General features: G+C 39.8%; 2 protein-coding genes across 2 annotated transcripts in view; both read left to right on the forward strand.

The window, feature by feature from the left end:
- Nucleotides 1-23,518, forward strand: part of espn (espin) — a gene marked incomplete at both ends in the record, with an annotated part of 41,745 nt that extends 18,227 nt beyond the window's left edge. The window contains 7 exons of the mRNA XM_083920089.1: nucleotides 2,661-2,819; nucleotides 5,033-5,273; nucleotides 6,304-6,357; nucleotides 10,085-10,230; nucleotides 11,932-12,306; nucleotides 20,982-21,061; nucleotides 23,374-23,518. Of these exons, the coding sequence (XP_083776215.1) occupies nucleotides 2,661-2,819; nucleotides 5,033-5,273; nucleotides 6,304-6,357; nucleotides 10,085-10,230; nucleotides 11,932-12,306; nucleotides 20,982-21,061; nucleotides 23,374-23,518 (1,200 nt within the window). The remainder of the gene's footprint in view (nucleotides 1-2,660; nucleotides 2,820-5,032; nucleotides 5,274-6,303; nucleotides 6,358-10,084; nucleotides 10,231-11,931; nucleotides 12,307-20,981; nucleotides 21,062-23,373) is intronic.
- Nucleotides 14,172-16,268, forward strand: LOC310951940 (espin-like protein; the record flags this gene model as incomplete). Its single annotated transcript, XM_083920426.1, has 1 exon — nucleotides 14,172-16,268. One exon carries the CDS (start codon nucleotides 14,172-14,174, stop codon nucleotides 16,266-16,268), a length of 2,097 nt encoding a protein of 698 aa, XP_083776552.1.
- Nucleotides 23,519-24,321: the final 803 nt, after the last annotated feature.

The raw sequence follows: 24,321 nt of genomic DNA on the forward strand, positions 1-24,321 counted from the left end.
AGCCACTGGGGCAGGGTTGGGGAGTGGTTGGTCTGCGATCTGGTGGTGACATCATTGCCACTGCTGTGGCCGGCCGATAGGTTATTGATGAGGCCTGTGGGTAAAGTGAGAGGGCAGGTAGAGTGACAGGCGTAGCACTGAGCAGAGAGGAGGTGACACTCTGGATTTGGTGACAGCTACTCTCTGTGCTCCGCTGAGCTTTGTGGATGAGGCTCTGTCCAGACTGGAGGAGAACTGTAGGAGAGGATTCTTAACACGAAGGTAAGGTGTTAAGAGAAGCAAGAAAGCTTTGTTTTTAACCGGGCTAAAGTGACGTCATGAAGAAGTTTGGGCTGCAGATACGGAACAGATTTTACAAATTGCTTTTTGTATTTTGGCTAATCTTTAGTCTCTGGAGATGTGAGCTGCCATATGGCCAAACAACGATGTGCTGCATCTTTTCATGTTTTAATTGTGTACTTTCTTTTGTGTGCAAGTAACTTTTTATTCATTTTAATACGGGCAAACAGTCTATTTGTGTATCACCTTTCACTATCTAAGGGTTTTGCGAAACCACATGCAAATGTAGTGCTGAACCATTTCAAGCCGCAACAAGGATTAACAACCTTTGATAATGCATACAAATACATTAGGTCGTTAAAACAAATATATAACAATGACTTTATGCTGACAGACAGATCCGTATAATGGGGGGAAAGGCAGTCGGTCTGTGTTTGTACATCTGTGTGAGTGATGGGAGGGGGCAGCTAAAATGCTTTGTACATTTGCTTTTGTTGGCCCACCTCCCCAGAGGATGACAATCAAACCATCTGTAGTGCTCCCCTGCTCACATTACCCTCCCACCTGATGAGTGCTCAGGGACCATTTCTTTGACAGCAGACATGAGTCAACAACACAAAACAGGCTTATAAGAACTCAGAACATGACACCACAAATGGAGGTGGGGTCAGAGGTCAGCTGTCAATTATTTCATGCATGAACATTGGACATCTGCTTGACGTCTGAGGCGGAAGTCTTGATTTTATGAGCGGTCATGGCGTGCTGGTAAGCATTTACATGTAAATGGAACACAGGTCTAATTCCCATCCCTGGATTTGAAAGGCAAAGCCAACAACAATGCCTGCTTGTAGTTGGCAGCTTTCACGGTTAATTCTGGTATATACAGAGGAAGGGGGCTTGCTTTCAGATTTAATGCAAAGTTTTTTTAGCCAAGTACTACATGCTAATGCTGGGCTTTTTGCATTAAGAAAATTACCTGAACACTTCTTCATAATAGTAATTATAGCTTCTCAAAATGAGAATGCGCTTTTGAGCTGCAACGATTAGTCAATCACCAACTATTTTGCTAATCAATTAATCGATTTCAGTTATTTGTTAGGGGAAAAAAGTCAAACTTCTCTGATTCCAGCTTCTTAAATGTGAACATTTTGTGGTTTCTTTCCTCCTCTATGACAGTTGACTGAACATCTTTGAGTTGTGGGCTTTGGGAATCACCATTTTTTTGACATTTTATATACTAAACAACTAATCGATTCATTCATTCAGAAAACAATAAATTAATAGGTAATGAAAAGAATTGTCTAGTGAGCTTATCTACCTCCAATATCCGGATACAAAACACACGAGTTCTTGAGCAAACACGAGTTCGATACACATACACCATGACAGAACCAGTTGCCTGAGATAGATGTCAGAGAGGAAAGTGAGAGTGCTCAAGTGAAAGGGTCAAGTTAGTGACCTCTCACCCTGCTCCGTGGTTAGAAGGGTTACTCTTACATTGGTGTGAAAGCCACATGTGAACTCTAATGTTCTGTCGCTTCACAGTCTTTACATTAAACATTGCTGATGTATTACTAGAACTGAACTTAAGCCTTGTTATGTTAATCAAATAAGGCTGCTTTGGTCACACGAGAGAGCTAATCTGGCAAAAGCTATAACTATGTCTTACTGTGTGTTGTCCCACAAATGACAAAAGCCTGGTTAGTCGTATTAAAACCATTTCCTGCCATTCACCACTCAGTATTTCTAAAACTCCCTTTTATTTTGTCAACCAAATTATTAAATTATCAAATCATGTTGGCAACTATAATTTTAGAATCACGTTTAATATCTGACTTTTTTCTTTTTTTCAAATTAATACAAGATAAAATGTAACTGCTTTATCTTTTTCATAATGAACTCTTTGAAAACCCTTTTACCTTTTTCCATTTCCTGTAATGACAAATGTACTACCTTGTAATGTGTAGCTAATTTTACTTTGGGCTGCAAATAAGGATTGTTCTAATTGCTGATTAATGTGCCAATTGTTTTCTTAATTCAAATTTATTCATTTATTTATTTTTTGATGACTTTCGTGCCAAAATATATTCCATTTCTATCACATAAGATAGAGAATTGTGTTAAATCCTCACATTTAAAAAGCTGGAACTAGGAAATGTTTGCTAAACATCAAAACAGTTGACATTCGAATTCAATCGACTAAATGGTTAATCATTCCAGCTCAAATAATTTCAAACATTCAAAGATACTAAAAACCAAAATGACAACATATCTTACTTATGTCTTTTCTATCTAAATTGGCTGATATTTAATTTATCATAACTCGGCTAATAAAAACAACGTTTTGAAAATCAGTCTCTTTTTTTTCATCTCCTAAGCAGCTGACTCCTGCAGAAAACCACGACAAACTGCGGCGGGTGGATTCAAACAGGAAGTCAAGGAGCTTCAGCAAGCAGCCCAGCACTGGGGACTACTACAAGGCCCTGGGCAGCAACACGGCCGAGCCCCGAGGGAGCACAGGCATGGCGCCCAACGAGGAGGTAAGGGCGATCTCTGCAGTATGGATACATAATCTGTTCAATGGCCAATATGTTCCTTATATTAAGGGGACCTCACATCATCTTGTGCTTGTCTTATAGTTTTGCAATTATATATCTTTAACTACTGTAAACTGCTATGTATGGAAAGTTAATCACAACAAAGGGTATGTATTTCTCTGTATCCACCCTCATTACCATAAACCAACAAGCATTCACCTGATGAAAAGTAAAATGCCACCATTCTTTAAAAGCTGTAAATGGTAATGACCACAAAACTGCCATGTCCTTTTGATTTGGAGCAGTTTCGTTCATCGGGGTAGCAGCTAATTTGAGACAATGTTTGATATTCTAATGTGAATTTCTTCATAAGATCATTTAGAAAATGTACTGCTATGTAATTTAACTTTCACAGCAAAGTGTTTTTAACATTTCAAAACAAAAGTATGTTGGCTGTTACTAGTAGATACTGGTATTGGGTTTGTAAAAGGTTAATATACTTTGCCCTGGTTGTGAGGGCTCTCAATAAGGTCCTATTCAGGGTCAGGTTTAGCGGAGTGATGGTGTGTTGGCATTAGGTTACCACAATGACTGCACTATTTGCCTGTGCATTAAGTCATTCAGCATGTTACATAGTCGCGTGTACTCCTGAGCTTTTGTTTGCCAGCTGATGCAAACTTCTCCCTCATTTCCATTGCCTCTTGAGCCTCCACCCTGTTGTGTAAACTGGCAAAGAACCTACAATGGAACAAACTCCCAGGCATGATGGCGTCATTAATACTGAATCTTGCATTTTAACCTTTCTACAGCCAATAATCTGTTGTATTTATCAGCTTATTTTAGTAACAGCTTTTGTATCCTCATAATGTGTGTCTATTTTTAAGGAGTTTAACCACAAAATGAAATTTTATGAGATCACATTAAACATAAATGGATGTAAAATTGCACAAGGTTAATGTAACCCTGACATCAAGACTTTATGTGGGGAAAATATTCACATTTCTTCAGTGATTTCCCATTACCACAAATGCTGGGACTATTTATTTCCTTTGATTCAGATTTCAAAACATATACAATTGAATGCACCTTGCCATTTTTATTTTGAAAATTGTAAAATAATCATTTTAATAAGGCTGCTACTGAATCAAATAGCTCAAAAAGCTTCACAAAGTGAATCAGAATCCTGGCCACAAAACCACCTGCTGCCACATAGCTGCACAGGCAGCTGAATGATTAGACTCTGTTAGACTCTCATCAATGTCCCTGGAGAGGTGTTCTTATAATCTCATGGCTGTCAGTAGTGGGGGCGTTCTGGGTGATATGGGTACAATCCACATTGAGCCAATTAAGGTCTCAGTGGGGCCCCTCCTAGTCTCAGAGGCACCCTAGCAGATGGACCGGCTAATCAACGGGAGCAACGGCACGTGCTGCCAAGACCCATCTGGACACAGCCCTCCCCCTAACTCTCTGGGGGGTTTGACAAGTAAAGGGGGGCAACAATGACGAGCACGCGTCTGAAGAACTAAGGAAGGGGCGGGGGCCGAGTTAAATATCACGGCCCATTAACTTGCTTCCAGCAGAGTTATGGCACGCTTTCAGAGCGCGCCGGACGCGTGTGTGTTTGGGGAGGGGGAAGCAGGGCGTGGGGGTTAAAGCACTATCACTTCCAGTGACAGATGGCTTCTTCCCACTGTTTGCCCTGAGAGTTTCCCCTAGAGATTAGGTCATATTAGCTCTGTTATTAGCAACAGGGTATTATGTCTTTATGAGTTGATTAAAGATGGCAGGAAGCAGAGGGAGGACACATCTAACCAGGGCTGCACACATCTGTCACTCTCGCCAGTCTCTGAAAGAATTAAAACAGCCCAGCAGGAGCTTCAACCGGCATGCCTATGCAAGCAGGAAAACTAATTCACACTCACTGTTTAGTATTTAATTGATTACTTTTAATCAACAAATAAATAATTTGAAGAACACCTAGAAAATTAATCCAAAAATCACACTGAATACCGAAGGCAAAAAAAAACAACTTTGAGGTTGTAATCATCATTGTTCAAGTGGACATTATCACTTCAAGGGCAACCTGTCACATCCGTGTAATCAGTGACCAAATGTTGGCTAACAGAGAAATACAAGAATGTGGTTGCTAGGAGAAAGTTAATGGTTAGAAAATATGATGACTAATTCTGCCATGTCCCTCCCTCTTCTCCAATCAGGGCTCCGTTTTATTGGAAGAGCCTACGGACAGCCCCACCCACAGCTCAGAGAATGGCACCACAGAGGAATTGGTCCCGCCCCCAGCTCCTCCACCTCCACCTCCGCCTCCTCTTCCCTCAAGCAACCCGACGCCGACACCCCCTCCGCCTCCTCCATTGCCCCCAGAGACGCCAACCACGCAGAATCACTCTGCCAGTAGCACCTACACCAATCAGAGACGCCTCTCTTCCTCATCAGGAAGTGAGTGTCCTTTAACTTTTTTTCTGTCTTTCTCCATCCTCTCTTTTCATTTCTTACTTTTTTCTAGCACTTAATGTCAATTAAAAGTTCTTAAAACAAAGAGAAAGGCAATATATTTATCCAGTTTTTTTCTGGTGAAATGTATGCTGCTTATACACATTAGTGTACAATTATTCCAAAAAGTAGAACCCCTGGTATAAATAGGCATAATGTAATTTCCCTGGGTAAAGATGAATTGAGTCCGACCCAAGCATCCTAAATAACAGATTATAGATGAATTATTTAAAGCTGCTTGTACCCTGAGAACAGGTTTAGTGTTCATCCATTTCCTTCCTTGCAGCCGTCTATTAGCAGGGAAATTTTAACTGATCTGTCCATGGTTCCCATGAGTCACATTTTTAGGTTCGGAAAAAAAAATTCTAATGTCTTTCTCCAAAATACACATTTTAAGTCCTAGAATTTCATCCAACCAGCTTTTAAAATTGAAAAGTGGTTGAATTTCATTATACCTAATAACACGTGGGAACCCTGTTAAAGTTCAAGACCACATCATTTACAATCACCAGTTGAGCTGGGCTTATATGGATGGATTCCTCTGGACCTACAGGATCCAGAATCTGAGACTTAGGCTTGAGAGTTGCCAAAATGTAAAGTTAGTTATTATTGTTCCACCTCCTGGCAAAATTGCACCAAATTCAACACAAAGCAATACACCTGCCGAATGTGAAGTAGATCCGATGAACAATTCTTGAGTAATGCCAAATAAATGATTGAACAATAAAAATAATAATAATAAAGCAAAATGATCGCACCATTTCAGGCAGACAAAAAACATTAATAATATGCGAATGCTGTTCCAATTTTCTTAATATTGTATTTTTCTAACCTTTCTAACCCTTTAATGTACATTTCTGTTTAAATGTTCTTCCTTCTGTCTGCTCCATCTCCCTGTTTCCTCTTTTTCTTTTTTGTTGTTGTTTTTTTCCTACCTTTGCCTGCAATGTTCTGTCCTCTCTGTTGCTCTGTCAAGGCGGGGATGTGTCCGCCTCTCAGGCAGAGGGAGGGGCACAAAGACTGAGGAAAAGTAAGTACAGACTGTGAACCAGTCGTATAACTAAATCAGTTCACTCATTGTAGATTCAATGGATTTGTGATTCACATTAGGTTTTCTTACCTCTTACCATTTAATTATTTAAAAATAATAATCCTGGGTTTCTTTATAGAAATATTTTGCCACTCTCATTCAACAGTTATGTGACCTGTGTTTGCAGCCTATCAAAGAAAAAAGTTTCCAATAATCATCATTTCCAGACAAAGAAAATGATCTATTTACATTTTTAACTAGCTGGTGTCCACTATGATCAGACACAGAAAAGAGTGTGACCCTAAAGTCAACAAGTGAACTCGTTTTAAAAACACTGCAGTTACCAGTAATAAAGTCAGAGTCAGTAAGCTCTCAACAACCTATTTGATTTCTCAAAACAGTGGCTTTTCTGACATCTTTTCAGTGGACCACCACCAATGTTTCAGGTTTTTAAATTTAAAGTAAGCTTTTTAGTCTCTCTACAATTTTATATCCATCGCAATACCGTGAAGAGAAAATACTTCTCACAAAAGACAAATCAATTAGTCCAAACTACTTTCCCTATTATTTTCTAATTATTAAAACATCCACACATGTACAGATCATTTTCAATTTTATCTTGGGGAGAAGCATAGTTGTCATGGACACAGCATGTGAGGGAGCTCATTATCTCAAACAAAGGTTTAAGTGAAGGATCGAGTAGTATAATAGGCTGTGGTTTCAGCTTTGTGTCATAGATGACAAGCAGCTCTTAGGGAATTATACAGTACAGTTTTTTATAAAACAGTAATAAACAGCAACATCAATTAAGCTGTAAACTAAATTGCTCCATTTAAGCACCTTTTTACAACCAACGTATTTTATCTTTACACTTTGTTCACCAAATATCCCATTGTCCCATCTATTTATGCTCCAACTGCTGCCTAATGGTAGGACACCTATAAAATACTTTAAGCTAAAGAGCAGTGTTTGCTCACTAATGGCATGATTAGTGCTTCAGCGTTAATCAGGTAATAAACAGGCAGTTAGGTGGTCATAAAGTTAAAAGCCACCAACACAAGTGAGAGCTCAAGATGAATTGTTGAAACAATAGCAACAAAACTGATTAACAGGGGAAAGAGGATTGTACTTTTTATATTGTATAGGACAAACGTTTATCTGAAAGGCTAAAGGAGCAGTGTGTGCTCCCTACTATATGAGTTGCTCTACAGCCTTAATCAGGTAATAAACAGGCAGTATGCTGGCCATAAAATTTAAAAGCCACCAACACATCTGAGAGCTCAAGATGAATTTACAACTCAGACGTTCCTTGTGACGACAGCAACAAACCAGGTGGCTTATTGAAAACGCTGCTGCAACATTGTAGACTTTTAGAATTTCCCTATTGTTTTTTTTTTTATTGATTAAGAGGAGGGAGAGGATCTTACTTTTTATATTACAGGACGCATCTCTGTCTGAAGTGCTTTGCGACAGTGCAGCTATTAACAGATGCAGCAGCTTGACTTCAATTTCTAACCCAGAGCAGAAAACCTTTGTGCTGTGATGTCTGTCATGGGAGGCTATTTGTCAAATGTTCTTTACCTGTCACAGCTCCACCCTCCTTTACACTGGCAGACCTGCTGAGACCACACCCCTGAGCCTACACAAAATGTAGCAAACACACACAGTCTTTGAAGCACAAATACTACAGTGTATTCAATTACATATGAGTACACCGACTTTAGTTCAGTGTCTTTTTTTTTTAGCCTTTAAACACGTCTGATTTTGGACAATCATGTTTTTCTAGAGTTTTGCAATGAAGATTTGTCAGGGGAAATGGATGAAGGTAGGCTGCATATATTAACAAAGTTAGTTTTTGTGTTCAAACTGATCTTTTTATGTGACTGATTCAGTTACATTTTAATTAAGACTTCCTTTTTTAAAAGTTTGAAAGCACTCAGTGTGCTTGACAATAAAGATCTATTGGACAATATATTCTGTTGGCTGTAAACTGAACCTAAAGAGCTGTCACAAGTTGTCGTATAAATGTGTCAGGGTTTAGTCGCTGTTTTCTTCTATTCACAAACTTTTTACAAGACAGTTTAAGTGTGTACAACTGCACATTGTCTAAGGCTTGTGAGCTGTCGATTCACCAGTTTCTCTTACTTTCTTTGTAATTAAATATGTCGTGACACGGTATGAATATGTGTATGTTTCAATTGTGTGTCAGTTTTGCTGCAGTAACGCTTGGTCTGGTAGGGTGGACTAACAAGCGGGGATTGAAGGGTGACTGTGCATGCATGCAGGCGCGCGTGCATGTGTACATGCGTGTTAATTCCTGGCCGGCTTGCCAATGCTTGCTGTCACTTCTAGTTACTGGTGATTCCTTTAGATTTCCTCCAACTGTGATGATGGGTCTTTAATACAAAGCTGCTCTCTCCTCCCCAAGAGAGAGAGAGACAGAGAGAGGGAGAGCAAGGGAGAGTGAGGAGAGTGAGGAGGGTGGCAGGCTAGCGAGGCTTTGTGTCCAGCCAGACCATTGTGCCTCAACAGGGAACATTTTTATGGGAGTACTTTTTTTTTCATTCCCTCGGTAGAAAATGAATGATCAATGAGGAACTGAGGATTTTCTATTCATTGGAGGGTTACATTCACTGAAAAGGTGAGGGATATTTTGGCTCTTGGTTCGTTTGGGCCAATATATGTGAAATGTGAATGTTTAAAAATAATTACAGTAAATGTAGTTTGTTGTAGAAATACAACTTAAAGTAATAGCTATCTTGTTATTGATCCATATGTTGATACTTGGTCATTTACATTGGAGTGAACTGTTTAAATATATTTGTATTTGGTTATCATGTGTTAATTTAACAGTTTTTAAATGTTAAATAAAACCGTTGTACAAAAATGTGGCCTCACATTTAAGCTACTTTGATATTCCCGGATTGACAATTTTCATTCATTTTGTCTTTAAAAGGCGAAAACAAAGCATTTGTAATCGCATTACCAATAGAGGTTGTGTTTGAAGTCTGTGTGAATTTGTTGCATTGTTCACTATAAGCAGATTAGGGGCCATGAACGCTGAATGTATGCATTTTACCATAAACCTACTTTTTAAGAAGCTAAAAGTTCAGCAGTAGCTTAGTGGTGTATACATCATGTGACACTCTGAAAGAGATTGTGTGCCTCCTCTCTTTGGGTTCACTGTAGTGAAATAATTATGAATCGCTCCTCCCCATCTAATCCCGGCTCACTGCAACTGTTGATTGATGCAACAGTTGCCTTATGTGTTAAATTAGTTGGTTTATCTGCAATGTCTTTTGAATGAGTTCAGTTGAGTTTGGAAGCTGAGAAGCCATTTCATTTATCAAACGTTGTGTTTCAGAGAGGCATTTCTTAAGCAAACCCTGAACCCCAAAGTTTATAAAGGTAAATAAAAATGGAAGTTAACAATATCTATGAAGAAATGTTTTTTAGCTTATCCTTGAGAGGCTCAGTACACCTCACACAGTGATAAGAGTAATGACCTCCCATCACTGTGCAACATGCTCCAGGTCAGCATTGTTACCTGCCTGATCGAATGAAATATTTAACACTGAAATGCCACCCAACCCTTCTCTCGCGCTCTCTCTCTCTCTCTCTCTCTCTTCTTCAGTGCATCTCTCTCACGCTCTCTCTTTCTCCCTCCCTCTATTCTGTCTTTCTTTATACCCGGTTTCACTTTTCTGCTCCATCCTTTTGTCTGCAGGCACAAAATCTTTCAACATGATGTCCCCCACTGGCGACAACTCAGAGCTGCTGGCAGAGATCAAAGCAGGGAAGAGCCTCAAGCCAACACCTCACAGTAAAGGCTACACCACTGTCTATTCCAGCAGCGGACCCACAGGCAACAACGTAGGTCCACAGCCATCCACCACTACTGATGATACATTTATGTAATGGTCACTGACAAATACAGTTTTGCTCAATTTAAAAATTCAGCCCCCGCGTTTGCAAGCACTTGTGGATTTGATGTCACTCGATCCCCATTTTAAAATCATGTGCCCTTATATACAAAAAAAAATACACTTATTTAAATTAATCCACAAAAAAGACGGAAATGAAGCAAAATCACGAACCCGGGGTTCGACCTACGGTCCTTTGCTGCATGTCTCCCCCTCTTTCTCTCACCCCATTTCCTGTCTGTCCTATGTAATAAAGGCTTGAAAAACTGCCAAAAAATTATCCCAAACCCATTAAAAGTGTGAAACCCTCAGTAATGCTTAATCACATCAGTGCAACTTTATAAATCTGAATTTAATCAAATGCACACCAGACACATTCACTGATGATTCAGGGTTCTTACCCCTGAACTTATTAATTGCCAAGTTTTAATAAGTTTGGAAACTGTGCACAATGTTAGTGCGGGGACATCAGAGCTCTCTGAACTCGATGGATAGATCACCTCAATCATGAGAACTGTCGTGCTCGACTAATGCTGGGTGAAAACTCGATATGATCGTTTGTCGTTCATTGGAATTCTATTGTAATGAAATCAATATTAGATATCATGATACACTAGTATGCATCTAAATTGATAACAGCTGATCTGAAATATTTTGAGTTTTTATTTTGCAATGAAGATTTTATTAAAATGAGAAAAAAATGTACATATTCATTTCACACAAGAGTATACAAAAATAAGCTTTATCGTGTGGTAATTTCATAAACGTAGACTTATTTATTGAAATAGTAGAGAACATGATATATCATGATATATAGATATGACATCCAAGATTCTGGCCTGTACTTGGCTCTATTTAGAAAAAAAAAACTATATTTATATCCCAGTTTCTAATTCTAACAGTTTCTCAAAGAAAAACACAGTCTGAAATATTTTGATTTGCACAAATCCAATTAATTAAAGATATATTCCATAAGATTTAGTTCTAGTTAATTGTCTGCTAAGTTACTATCTATCAAAGACTGAGTTAAAGCAATGGTGAGTGATCATATGACCCACTAATGAAAGCACTTGTACTTGCCTCTTTGCCAAGTATTCCAATCTGTGTGTCTTGGGTGACATTCCCTCTCTAAATCTAACCTCCGACGTCGTGTGTGTGTGTGTGTGTGTGTGTGTGTGTGTGTGTGTGTGTGTGTGTGTGTGTGTGTGTGTGTGTGTGTGTGTGTGTGTGTGTGTGTGTGTGTGTGTGTGTGTGTGTGTGTGTGTGTGTGTGTGTGTGTGTGTGTGTGTGTGTGTGTGTGTGTGTGTGTGTGTGTGTGTGTGTGTGTGTGTGTGTGTGTGTGTGTGTGTGTGTGTGTGTGTGTGTGTGTGTGTGTGTGTGTGTGTGTGTGTGTGTGTTTAGTATTTAAGAGGGTAGCATATAGAGGACGGACTGGAAGTAGGGAGGTGAATGTGTTTCAATAAAGTTTACAAAATAGCAAAATCTCTTTTTTTTCTAAAACATTACCATTGTATCAAATTGGCATCGAGAATCGTGTAATTTCTACTACTGAATTTTTGGTATCGTGACATCTCTCTAGTGGTCACTGGTTAAAAAAATCCAGGGCTTATAACTTTAACACCTGTCCCTTGGTGTCTTTATTTTTATCTAGGAAAACACTGAATCTCCACCAGAGACCCGAACATCTAGCCCACCAAACAAGCCGTCATCCCCTCCACCATCCAATACGTCTGTCACCTCACCACCCACCACCCCTAGTCCCAGCCCCAGTCCCACTGGCTCCGGCTCTGCCAGGACCATGTCGACCTCTGCGAGCTTTGAGCAACTGTCCTCCAACTCTGTGATCAATGGGAACAGTGGCGGCTCGGCAGGAGCAGAGTCGGGGCGGAAGATGAGCCTTGCAGACGTGGAAGCACTAGTGCCCACTCATGACGAGCACGGAAAAGCGATCCCAGAGTGGAAGAGGCAGGTTATGGTACGAAAGCTTCAGGCCAAGATGCAAGAGGAGGACGAGCACAAGCGCAAGGTAGGCATGATGTTGCAAGGCCGTAGAAAGATCTAGAAGTTTGATCGTGTCTTAGCTATCCCATTTGTGGTCTGGTAAATTTAAAATGGAACCTCGATAAGTAATATAAGATATAAGAAATAAGATAGGCTTGAGTTTGAAATCATTAACAACACAAAGGGGATAGCTGCTGCTTGGATTTGAGTGTGGATTTTTGCGATTTGGAACAATGAGGTATGAATTAATTTGTAGTATTCATGCATGACATACGTTTTGCTGTCTTTTTGACCTTTCCAACACTGAAGTGAAACACCAAATCGGAGTTGAGACTATAAGTTAATTTAGCATTTATGCTTTCTGGATAGATTAAAGAGAGTGCTTCGGTATTGCCAAATGAGCCACGGTTAGGGACTTGATCGCATTTGAGCATGTGTGCAGTTTACGTGCCCTCATCTGCCTTTTACTTATCTTTAGATCAGATGGGCAAAGTTACTCACAAGTCTCAGTCAGCACACTGAATTTGTTTCACAAACCAGCTAAATGTAAAGACCTATCTAAGTCACTGCAGTGTTTGGAAATATTGTGTTTATTAAGAAAGTTTATTGATTAGTAATTTGTATTGTTGAAATATGAACATGTGTTAGTCCTGTGTGATGCAAGAGGGACGTGATAAGTGATTTGATTGATTAAATTTCACTGAATCATTTAATCTTATCAAGGATCGCAAGCTTATTCTCATAAATGATCCAGTAGGTTTAAAATTGGTCTCCATTGTCCTTTAATGATGGGGACTGTCATGACAAGAGCACATTGAACCTAACTAGCTCATATTGTGAATTGCTGACTATTTTTTAAACATTTGTTGTCTCTCCTCTCTATGCATGTTTCTTCTTCATATTTACAGTCTTTATCAATAGCAAGATACTCTCTGGGGTGCAGTGAATTGAATACTTGGCTACAATGCTCATCACCACATTAACACACTTGACTAATGGATTCTCAGTGTAGGCTGGTGATTGATGATGGACTTTTGTGGCTCCAAGTTGTTACATGCTGATTCAGTGGTGTGATGCAGAGCCCATTCACACTACAGGTCAATCAATAATAATAAATAATAACAACAACTATACTAAATACAGTACTGGTATTTTGTGTTTTTGGAGGAAGATCATGAGTAATTCTATACCAACTCCCTTAATCAGAAAATCCTTTGTATCACTGACCTCTTTGGGTTGACAGTTTCAACTCTGCTGCACCTCTTACCACAGCCAGTGTGGTTAGGCATCACCGTCTGGTGTGGACTGAAGTGTGTCTTTCTGTTGCACTGGTGCCAGTACCCAACAGTGATGTTACATTGCACTATAGTGCAGTGTCACGTCATATTTGGGTCGCAGACAGATGAAAAACTCAACTGATAGATGGCATTAAAAGCAGAATATTTAGTGTTTGTGAAGTCTTTGAACTAAAGACAATCATACAAAAACTGACTCATAAAAATGGGTGACAGAAACTGGCAGTGGATAAATGTAAAAGATCTTAATGTCAAGTGCCTAAAAACACAAATGTAGACATGTTGTAAACCTGTAACACATATATTTATTTATATATATATACTGTATATAAGTAGAACATTCTTTGCTTGTAATGAGGCAGTGCCATTGCACCACTAAATCCATGTAAGTCGTGTGTGTCAAGATGGATTTGCATTCAAGCGTGTGTTCACTCAAGGAATTTCGAGCTGAAGGACTTCCCCCTCCTTCCCCTTTTCCTTGTCTTTTGGTCTCCTTTGACCTCTGATTTAGTTTGCGGCAAGTGGACACTACCAACCTCAGGAATGGCACTACTCCCACGTCTACAATGCAATTTTGGGCCCATTCGGGGAACTGATGACAGAGGATGACCTAAACCGTATTGAAAAACAAATTGAGAATCTTCAGGTCATGCACAAGGTCTCAGAAGTCGAGAAGGAGCTGGAAGAACTAGAGCGGGAGCTTCACCAGCTCCTACCAGTTTCTGCTGCACTTAATCAAGGGCATTTCTCAGTGAATCCAAAGCAGGTACATGGCCAAGCTGAAGATCTTCCAGCTTGGTGCAGCAAGATTTCAACTCTCCTCAAGAGTATGGCCATTCTTCTTGCCACCCTGGGAGGAAAAGAGATAGACATCTTGGATCTTATTTCTCCTGGATATTCTCAACATGAGGCAAGAAATGCAAGCACAGGTCAGTCTATACCGGCAGGATCCATTGGCACTGGCTTTATTGAACGATCTCAGTCCTTCTCAACAAGAGAGGATGTTGAGAAGGAGATAAAGCAGTGTGGAGTTTCAGTGAAGAACCTCAAGGCTAATTATGAAATTCAGAATCAGCAGTCTGCAGATGACAATGCAAATAGGGTGTACAAACGCAAGAGGTCACTCCCTGTGGTAAGTGGGTCTAGTTATCATCCAGAGACTATCTGTGAGGATATTGTCCCTTGTTCCTCGGCTGAGGCCCTTCAGTCCCATACCAATGGAGATTTACCTGCAGTGGAGGAATCAGTCTTACCCCTTGTTGAAGGGCCAGTTATAGTTGCATCTCATGCTCCTCAGACATATGCACCATCTGAGATAATGGCTCCAACTAACATTGAACAGTTTAATCAGGTTCTTTCTGCAGACCCCATTTTAAGTAATGATCAATTAACAAGAAGTTTGGAGGTGCAGACAGATCTAAGCTATGTCCAGGAATGCATTGAAATGAGGAAAGAAAGGATTGTTTTCCTCTTCCTGGAACACTGGCGGAAGTACACTATCTCTGAATCTTATCGGATTAAACATGTTGCCAGGAGAGGAAATCATTTAGATGTGGGCTGGGAGGACTACGACCAATTTAGTGCACAGATTGGTGGGGAGATGCAGAGTGAAGATGACAAACTACTCCTTTTCATGAGGTCAAAGCAGGTAGTGGGGAATCTAATTGGCCACTGGAGGACAATCATGAGTCAAGTGCCCACACGCCAGATTCGTAGGCTGAGTCGTGCCCAGATGATCTACTGGCCAGAGCACTTCTTGCCACACATCAACGGGTCTCCAGTGAGCTACGGAAGTCTAACCCTTGACCTCTTCATGCTTGGATACTTTCAGTTGCTGGAAATGAACATGCCTCGCAATGAGCGCAAATTCCGCCACCTCTTGTGCTATGAGATGTTTGACCGTCTCGGCAGCCATAAATGGGAGGTCATAAGGCAGTTTCACAAGGAGGTCATGGAGGAAATTGAGAGAGGGAAGCGAGACTGGGCAGATGGTTTTGAAGACATAAAACTCAAGTATTTTGGAGACTCAAATGATGGAGGAGGTGTGATGACTGCTTCCCTACATTCCATGTCTCCGGATATGTCTATTACGCAGGAGTCACTTCCTCCCCCGCCTCCTCATCCTCCACCTCCTCCCCCACCTTCCCATCCTGCACACCCCCCTCCAAATGCACAGTCTGGTCCACCCACATCACCACAATTAAATGTTTCTCCATCACCATCACAATCACCTGCTATATCCCAGGATGCCTTATCTGACAATGGCCAGTGTGTGGAGCAAGGAACCTCTGGGAACTCATTGGTGGGAAATACTCAGGGGATTGTAAAAAACAGTGAGCAGATGTCATCAAATGAGGCAGTGGTATCTAATGGGAAAAGTTCAGAGCAGGACCATCTGCAGAGCTTGACAACAGAAATTGTACAACAAACTGATACAACAGCAAAAGCTGAGACACTGCAGGGCAAAACAAAAAGCTCAACACTAGATCCAGTGAAAGATGTTCCCCCTGTTTCTGTTAAAATCATAGAGGAACCTCATGTTGATAAACCTCCACCCAGGAATGAACATAATGAGGACTCAATTAAAGTGATCTATGAGCTAAAAGAGTTCAGCAATGAGGAGATCATCAGATACATCGATCGAAGCTTTGCTTTTTGGAAAGAAAAGGAAGCTGAGCTTTTTGATATCTAACAACTTTGTCGACGAAGGGTCCACTAAAAGGCCAATTCACCTGTGCAACCAGAGATGAAATGCATAAAGAGTAGGATCGGGGCAACTAACCTGCAAAGTGGAGTATGCTGAGAAGGGAAACTAAGCTGGTGTGTTAGCTTTAAGGCCATGTCACATAAGGGACTTAACTGCAGCAGAGCGAAGAGCATCCACTTAGCAGTACTGACTTTACAATTTGCACATGCAGAAGTGGATGGAAAGAATGCCTGTGATGTCAAAAGACATACACATTTGCTACAACCATTTAATTTTGAATTGTGTTGAAGCAAGAGCTCTTTTAATCTAGTATGATTGATTGCCATGGCCCATTACTATTATGAAAAACTGTTTTTAAAAAAGGGAAAAAATTGCCATAAAAGTCATGTAGTGTGTTTGTTCACATAATCTTTGTAATGTAGGACATAACTAAAAACTCTGCATATTTTGTGGACTCTCAGAAAGACCAGGGATTCCCTTTGAAATCAAACTCCAAAGAGTATCTGGTTAGGCAGTCACTAGTAATAATGACTGACAGTTTAATAAAACTTAACATTCATTCTTGATAACCCAGTGATTGGGACAAACATCATTTTCGTTTCCTTTGTTACTTGAAATCAAAAGCAAAGAAAAAAGTTCTTGAGTGGGTTGGCAAGAGTTTAGGCAGGGGTGTCCAACCCTGCTCCTGGAGAGCAGGTTTCTCCCTGATTCTAAGGTTACTTCGCGGTTCACAAATGGCCTTTGTCTTCAAAGGGCAATTTTGGTATTTTTCATCTGGACTTTTTCCCCATGTACTTCTTTATAAGTGACTAATGACAACAACTTTTTTAAAAATTGGTACAGTATTGAACGTAAGCGCTGTAGTCTGGGCACCATGAAGTGGACTACAATGTAATTGAACAGAGCAGCTGTGCACCGACAAAATATCTCAACTAAAAGTACTTGTTTTTGCTCAGATTGTTATTAAAAGTGTCTGACTACATTGTTGAAAGATGGAGAAGTTGCTGATATCCTGCCGTGCTTTCGGGTGTAGCCACTTCACAATACCCCTCTCTGAAGTTGGATTATATCCTGCAACATTTCAGGATGAGATTTCAGATCAAGACTTCCCCATCTTTCCATAATACAGTCAGACAGGATGTCGTATGGTAACATGGTAACATCCGTAGCAAAACCAACAACAACCATTGCCCTTTAAGCTTTTAATGTCATAATGTTGTTAATCCACGTTCCTTTCGGTATAGATCACAAAGATTGACAGGTATGGTAAAAAGTGAAGAAACCGATCAGAGCTTCGTCATTTGTAATGCAGAACGAATGAAAAAGCAATCATCATCAAATTGAGGATTTGTAATTTTTCCATGAGGTTGGTTCCGTCTTTTTGTTACTCTATTTCTAATTTGAGTGTTTTGAAGGATTTGTTGAAACTTTCCATCATTTAAATTTGTGTTCCTGTAGTATTTGGTCTCTACATTGCTGTTAGAAATAAAGTGTGTTGACTTTTTTGTGATTAAATGATTTCAGTAGTTCTTGCCGAAAACATTCAACTTTAACTGTTGCTGTTTCTCGACTGACTCACATAGCCAACAGAATATTTTTTTATATACAAAAATATATCAGCTCACAAGTGTGTAATCTTCCGACGGGGCACTTTTAGCAGTGAAGAACCACACTATTCTCATGGTGTCTCTTCTGCAGCAAGATTACCTTCATTTAACCCTCTTAGCACCACCCGCTGGCATGCTATTCATGGCTTACAGGAGCCCTAAGGAGGTTACAGTGAGTCTTGATCAACTCACGGTCCAAAACGGAAGGCAGTCAGCTGATAAACTTAAGGCATAAATATAGATTTGCATATTACAGTATTTGTTTCAGATTGGATTAATGTACATAGCACAGTAATGAGTGTGCAATAATGTTTTTAATACCTACAGTGAAGTTATAAAATGGAAGTCATATACAGAAATATAATGTGTTCCACTTTAAATCAAGCTTGCACACTGCGCAAGGTCAAACATCTAAAGTACTGCTACAAATATACAATTCACTGTAGAGTCATCACTGAGTCCAGACAACAAAGAACATTAGCAAATAAACCATAACGCCTGTTAAGTTTATTAAATCTAATAATAATAATAATATCATAATAGTAAAGCATCTGCCCTAAGGCTCATTTATGCCCAACATTAGATATGTGTAGGGACAGAGCCTTCAGTCAGTTCTTGTGCACACTTTCTAAAAGCCTAGGGACACAGGGAGCAATGTAAAGATCTGTTTCCAATGCAGTTACATCGTTTGAAATGAACGTGATAATGATTTATTTACGTACGTAAAGGGAGCATAAATAAGCATTTACCTGTTGGTAGTTATCAAGGTCAACTTGCCTTTTACTTATATTAGCCAGATGAATGTGGGTGATAAACATGAATTCAGAGCTTAGAAGAAAGAAAAAATACACACAGGCACAATCACAGGTCAAACAAGTTTTACGTAAATCATTAGGGATTTTGAGTTTTTATTAGTCCGTTCAAAGAATGACATGAACATGCCCTAAATAACAAAATCTTTTTGAGTCTCATCAGGTTAAGGTTGGGTACTTGCAGAACTTTATTTCTAACAGGCCCGGTTCGATTCCTGTGTGCAGTTTGCATATTCTCTCCATGTTGATCTGGGCTCCATTCAGTGCTCTAGTTACCTCTCAAAAACATTTGTGTGGATGGGGGATCTTATTAATGTTAACAGTAACACAGCTGAGCTTAGAGGTTCAAGAAGGCACTGATAAACTACAAGTTGGTTTGTATGGATACACTAACTCAACACTGTAATACTACATACTATAATTATTTGTGTCTGTTTTCTTTCCTGCTGTTCATATAACTGAATGAACTGATGGTACTGAATGGTGTAATCAGCTGATTGAATGCTCCAAATTCTAAAATACGCAATACAGTGTGAAACCAGGTCAAGTTCATTGGTGTTTACAATACTATGATATTCTGTAATCAAGCAGGAAATTCTACTTCAGCCACATGAATCAAAGATTGTTGTCAGTAACCAATCATTAGATTGCAGTGTTACCAGTGAGTACTGCTTACTAGATACACATAAAACTGTGGCTGTACTCATTGGTTTGGCTGTATACAAAGCTAACCAGCTGTATTTAGGGCACATGACAGAGTTAAATAAACGGGAGAACAATTTAGTAAAAATCACTGTGAACGTGAATAAATTACCAGTGGTGGAGAAATGGAAGTGCGCACACTGGATTACAGCACCCAATACTTTGACCTTCATACCTGCATTAGGAAAACTAATTACCAGTGCACATGTGCACTTTAAAGCAAATTGTATCGACTATTTTTCGTTTAGATTTTTCTTTTCTGTCTGTAATTCCCAGGGGAATCATTAAAAATGCACTGTATATATAATCTTACCTGGAATCAGGGCAAGTGAATTGCTTAAGTCAGAGGAATGCAAAAGCGTAATCTATCTTATCAGGCAAAGATGAGAAATCCAAGATGGCTGCCCCCCCCCACCCCCCCACTCCACCTCCAATTACAGCCTGAAAGACAGAAAAGGATCCCGTTACCATTTGTGTGCACTGTCTGCAAGAACATCCTGTAAAACAGTGTCCTCTCCATTAAAAAGGCTTTATTTCAATTTCAAGAAACAGGAGAAGAGTACCTATTGTGTGTTTGCTCTGTTTACTGTTGTACATACATACATCAGTTTACACAGTATGATATATGCTCTGTTTACGCTCTTCCATAAAGGCTTTTGTCAAAAATGTGACATTTGAGAATGTGTATATAGGACTAATGGGGTGGACTAACATTTCCATGTAGAGAAGCTTTATGTGAGACCACAGGCATGAAACGCATCATTTACCACCTGATTATTTTGATTGTGGCATTCAAAACCCTTGACGCAACCATTTCTAAGTATCACAACTGCCCAGAAACTCCAGTTTCAGTAAACAGGTTTTGATTGCATAACTTTGTCCCGTAAGACCCTGGAAATGACAAAAAAAACCAACCTGTAACACAAGTTGATGTAAGAATTTACAAACAAGAATGAGTGTTTCATGACTTTGTTTTACACATGTGAATTGTTTGATGCAATACATAACTTTGGACACAGTTTATTGCATTGAACATCAACTAAATCATGTTTTATGTGATTTGCATAAATATTATTCTAATAATTTCAGCTGTATCGCACAGCAGTAACTGACGGTATGAAGGGCTTGAAGGCTTCCCCATAGAGTGATAGGATTGATGACGATGGAATCTGTGACAGTACAGGACACTGATCATATCTCTACCCACATGCTCGCGGTGGTGTGCTGCACCAATAACGACTGTGGTAAATGTACTGTATTTAACAAGTAGAGGGTTACAGAGATTATGTATTTGAAGCTTATGGTGGTCAAGTATTTAGCATAGTTAGAGCCTTGAATGATAAAACAATCTTGGTTGTTTTTTCATTCCTTGCCCTCACCAAATATACAACACACAATTCTTGTTTGAACGACAACTTAAATTTCCCTGGACATATTTCTGAAGTTGATCTCTTAATCAGAGGACGAGGTCATGCAAAGCAGGATGTGGGGGCTGCTGTTACAATTAAACTCCTTTACTGACCGTGTGGGCCCCTATCTTTGTCTCTCCCCTGACCCCTCCGTCCGTCCCTTCACAGGTTGAGGAGGAAACTGCACGTTTGGCATCGATGCCGGCCTGGAGGAGAGACATGATGAAGAAGAAAATGGACGAAGAGAGGTGAGTTACAAAGCTGTGCTGCTCCGTACAGCTGTTTTTGATTCTATCTTGCAGGTTATTTATTACATCCCTGGCTAGTAGAGGGAGATAGGGTTCATTGTGTCCACCTATGTTGGTATTTTTGTGTTTGGGTTTCTATTCACCAAGATAACCTTATAAATAATGACGAGAAAAAATGCTAAAATTGTCCATACTTTGAACCTTGATTTGTTTTTCCAGTTTTCAGACATGTATTCTGGGGCCACTTTATTAGGTAGACCGACCTGTGAGGAATCTCTCTCACCTGCAGTTGAGGCTGAATCCTTCAAGGAAATTATTTAACAACAGCTTGGAAATTTTAGTCTGCGCTGATGCAATAGCATCACACAATTCCCATACTGTATAAATACAGTTTTATTAATGCTGCCGTTATCCAAAGGTTGAGATCTGGAGGCTTTACATAAGGCAGAAGCAAACCTAGTATGCCTGCGACAGTCTTGAGAACCATACGTTGTAAGATGGCACAGTATCTTTGTTTTCGCTGTTTTCATTAAGAGTTGCATCTCTTCGTGGCCAGTGTTTAGGTAAGTTGTGGCATTCAAACAATACTAATTTGGACCAAGAAAACACCATTACATCACCATAATGTCCCATTTACTCCCATTGGACCCATGGACACAACAGAAAGCATACATTAGGTTTTTTTAATTACAAAAGTTTTTGATTCTTATCTGTTTTGACATTCCATGAGAGGGTCCCTGTTGTACAGGTCTAGCTTATTGCTCGCTGTTCTTTATATTCATACACATACAGTATGAGACCCCTCGCCCACTGGAATATAATGTAACTCCAGCAATCAGAAGTGAATCTGTGGTTTACACAGTTTACTGAGACACAGACAGGGATTTGCTCTGTTAGTTTGTAAACAGAATGAAAAAAACTGTCTGTTAAGCTCAGGATAGTAACCATGTCCAGAATGCTATTTTGAAATATAGGGTACTTGCAATAGGGGATAAAGTGACCTAATCTGAATGTTGCTTTGCTTGACACATGTGAGTTTGGTCTGAACAGTATGGGATGGCGTTTAACTCAATGTTGGCGATGTCTTTATAGGATTATAGGATTATAGATTTTTTATACTACAACCTTTTAAAGTTATGTGCTAAAATATTTAGCTGTCTCTAAAGTGTTGAATTAAGTGTTTAGTTGATCTGTTTGGAAAGACATGGCTTGTGTTTTGTATAGTTATATTATTATTTAACCACAGTGATCTCTGATGTTGATAATGTAACATGCCCTTTTTATTTTGTCACTGGCAAGCCTTATAATAACATCCTATGTGCTTTGACTTATTGAATAACTGTTGTTGCCGTTTAAGATATTTACACCTTTTCTTTATGTGCTTATGCCCTCCTGATGTGGCAGGGAACAGATGAGGTAAGAAAAAACATGATTTATTCCAAGTTTGCATAACATTGAACTTCTGGTAAAATCTATTAAATTATTAGAAATCAAGTCTCCAGAATGCCATTTTACTGGAGACCATGTATTTGAGATGAAGGCTCCATCTAGGGACAAATTATCACAATTTAATGTTCCCCTGGTGATAAAGACAAAGCCCATAAGGGGAACGCATTAGATAGGGAGGAAGAAGGATTATCTTGACCAGATGTTCTCACAGATTATACATTTATTTACATTTATTTTCTATGGTATATATATACACAAGATCTATGTCTGTCGGCTCACTTCACTACCCGTGTTAAAGTTAAGGGTAAATGAGAGAAGCGTGTCCAAATCTTTGACTGGTACTGTAGATCTCATGCTTACCTTCTTGAATCCCCTGAAAACAACAGCAGTCTGCTATAGTTAAAACACACAGAGCTCCTGTGTAACAGCCATGCCCAGACGCATCAGCTCTAAGGCACAAATAATGTACTTAAAGTGTGTACTTAACTTGCTATTTGTGGTTATTTTACAAATTGGATTTCTTGCATCCACATGCATCATATACACATTAGGTATTTTATGCTGCCTGCAGTCAGCAGGGAGTAAATCCCTGCAGTATATTTACAGTCAAAGGGTTTTGAATGAAATGTTGATGTCCACACAATTTTGGCCATGTAGTTTAGTCTCATGACTACGAGACACATTAGCGAATCAAACTAGACTACTAACATCTAACCTTTTGGGTTTTATGTTGTATTAACTGATTTAATGTGAGACTGATTTGTTAGAAAGGCTATAAACAAATTCATTTCGACAAAAACCTTAAAGCTTCCTGCACAATTCAAACTGACTCTTTGTACACTTTTCTTCATGGATGCATGTAGAAAAGCGGAGCAGCAGGCCAAACAGGTCAAGGAGATGGAGGAGAAGACAGAGCTGGAACGACTACGGACCCTTGGCTACGACGAGACCAAGCTGGCTCCCTGGCAGCGACAGATCATTCTGAAGAAAGGGGATATAGCCAAATAGTGAACTGGGCCGTCCCGTATCCCCCTCCCCTGCTCTTCAGGCAGCACTCTGCACCCTCACACACCAACCCCAAGGCCTTCACTGAAAACCTTCCCCTCCCTAATCCTCCACCCTGCACTGTACGCTGTACAGTCGGGAAGAAACCCTGTCTCGCTCTTCAACCTCCGGAATCACAGGAACATGCCGTGGTTGCACACTTGCTTCGAAGCCCGGCTTGGGTGGCGTGATTTCCCACCTCCCGTTGAAACTCTCATGGACACAAACTCTCGGTCTTTTAATGCTAACAATAGCTTTGGCATGCACTGATTCTCCTCGCTTAAGACATTTGCTACAAATGCATGTATCCTTAACTAAATTAAGATTATCTGTAGTGTCTATCTACTTGCTCGCAAATCAATAGAAGCTATTTTACATAGAAGAACTATTCAAACACAGAGGTCCGTGATGGATGGAAAGGGGCTACCTGTGAGCGCTTTCGCCATGGGGGAAAGAAACCTGTCATTGCATGTTTATTTTCCCTTCATAAGTCACACTCACCATTATGTAATGAATGGAAACATAGCTCTGTAACAGTTGTATCATCTGAAGATGTCATGGACATACTCAGCAAAGGCTTATTACACCCTGAAGCAGCTAATGGATTCTGTATGTAGACAATATCACATCGTTATCATGTTATATAATTAGTCATGACAGTTTTGTATCAAGCTCATAGAAGCACTTTCTAAATTCATTTTACTGCCAGAGCTGTAACCCTGACACTGCTCAAACTAATATATTTCTTTAGATGAGATTGTTGTCAA

This window comes from Echiichthys vipera, assembly GCF_963691815.1.
Source record: "Echiichthys vipera genome assembly, chromosome: 9".
Lineage (NCBI taxonomy): Eukaryota > Metazoa > Chordata > Actinopteri > Perciformes > Trachinidae > Echiichthys > Echiichthys vipera.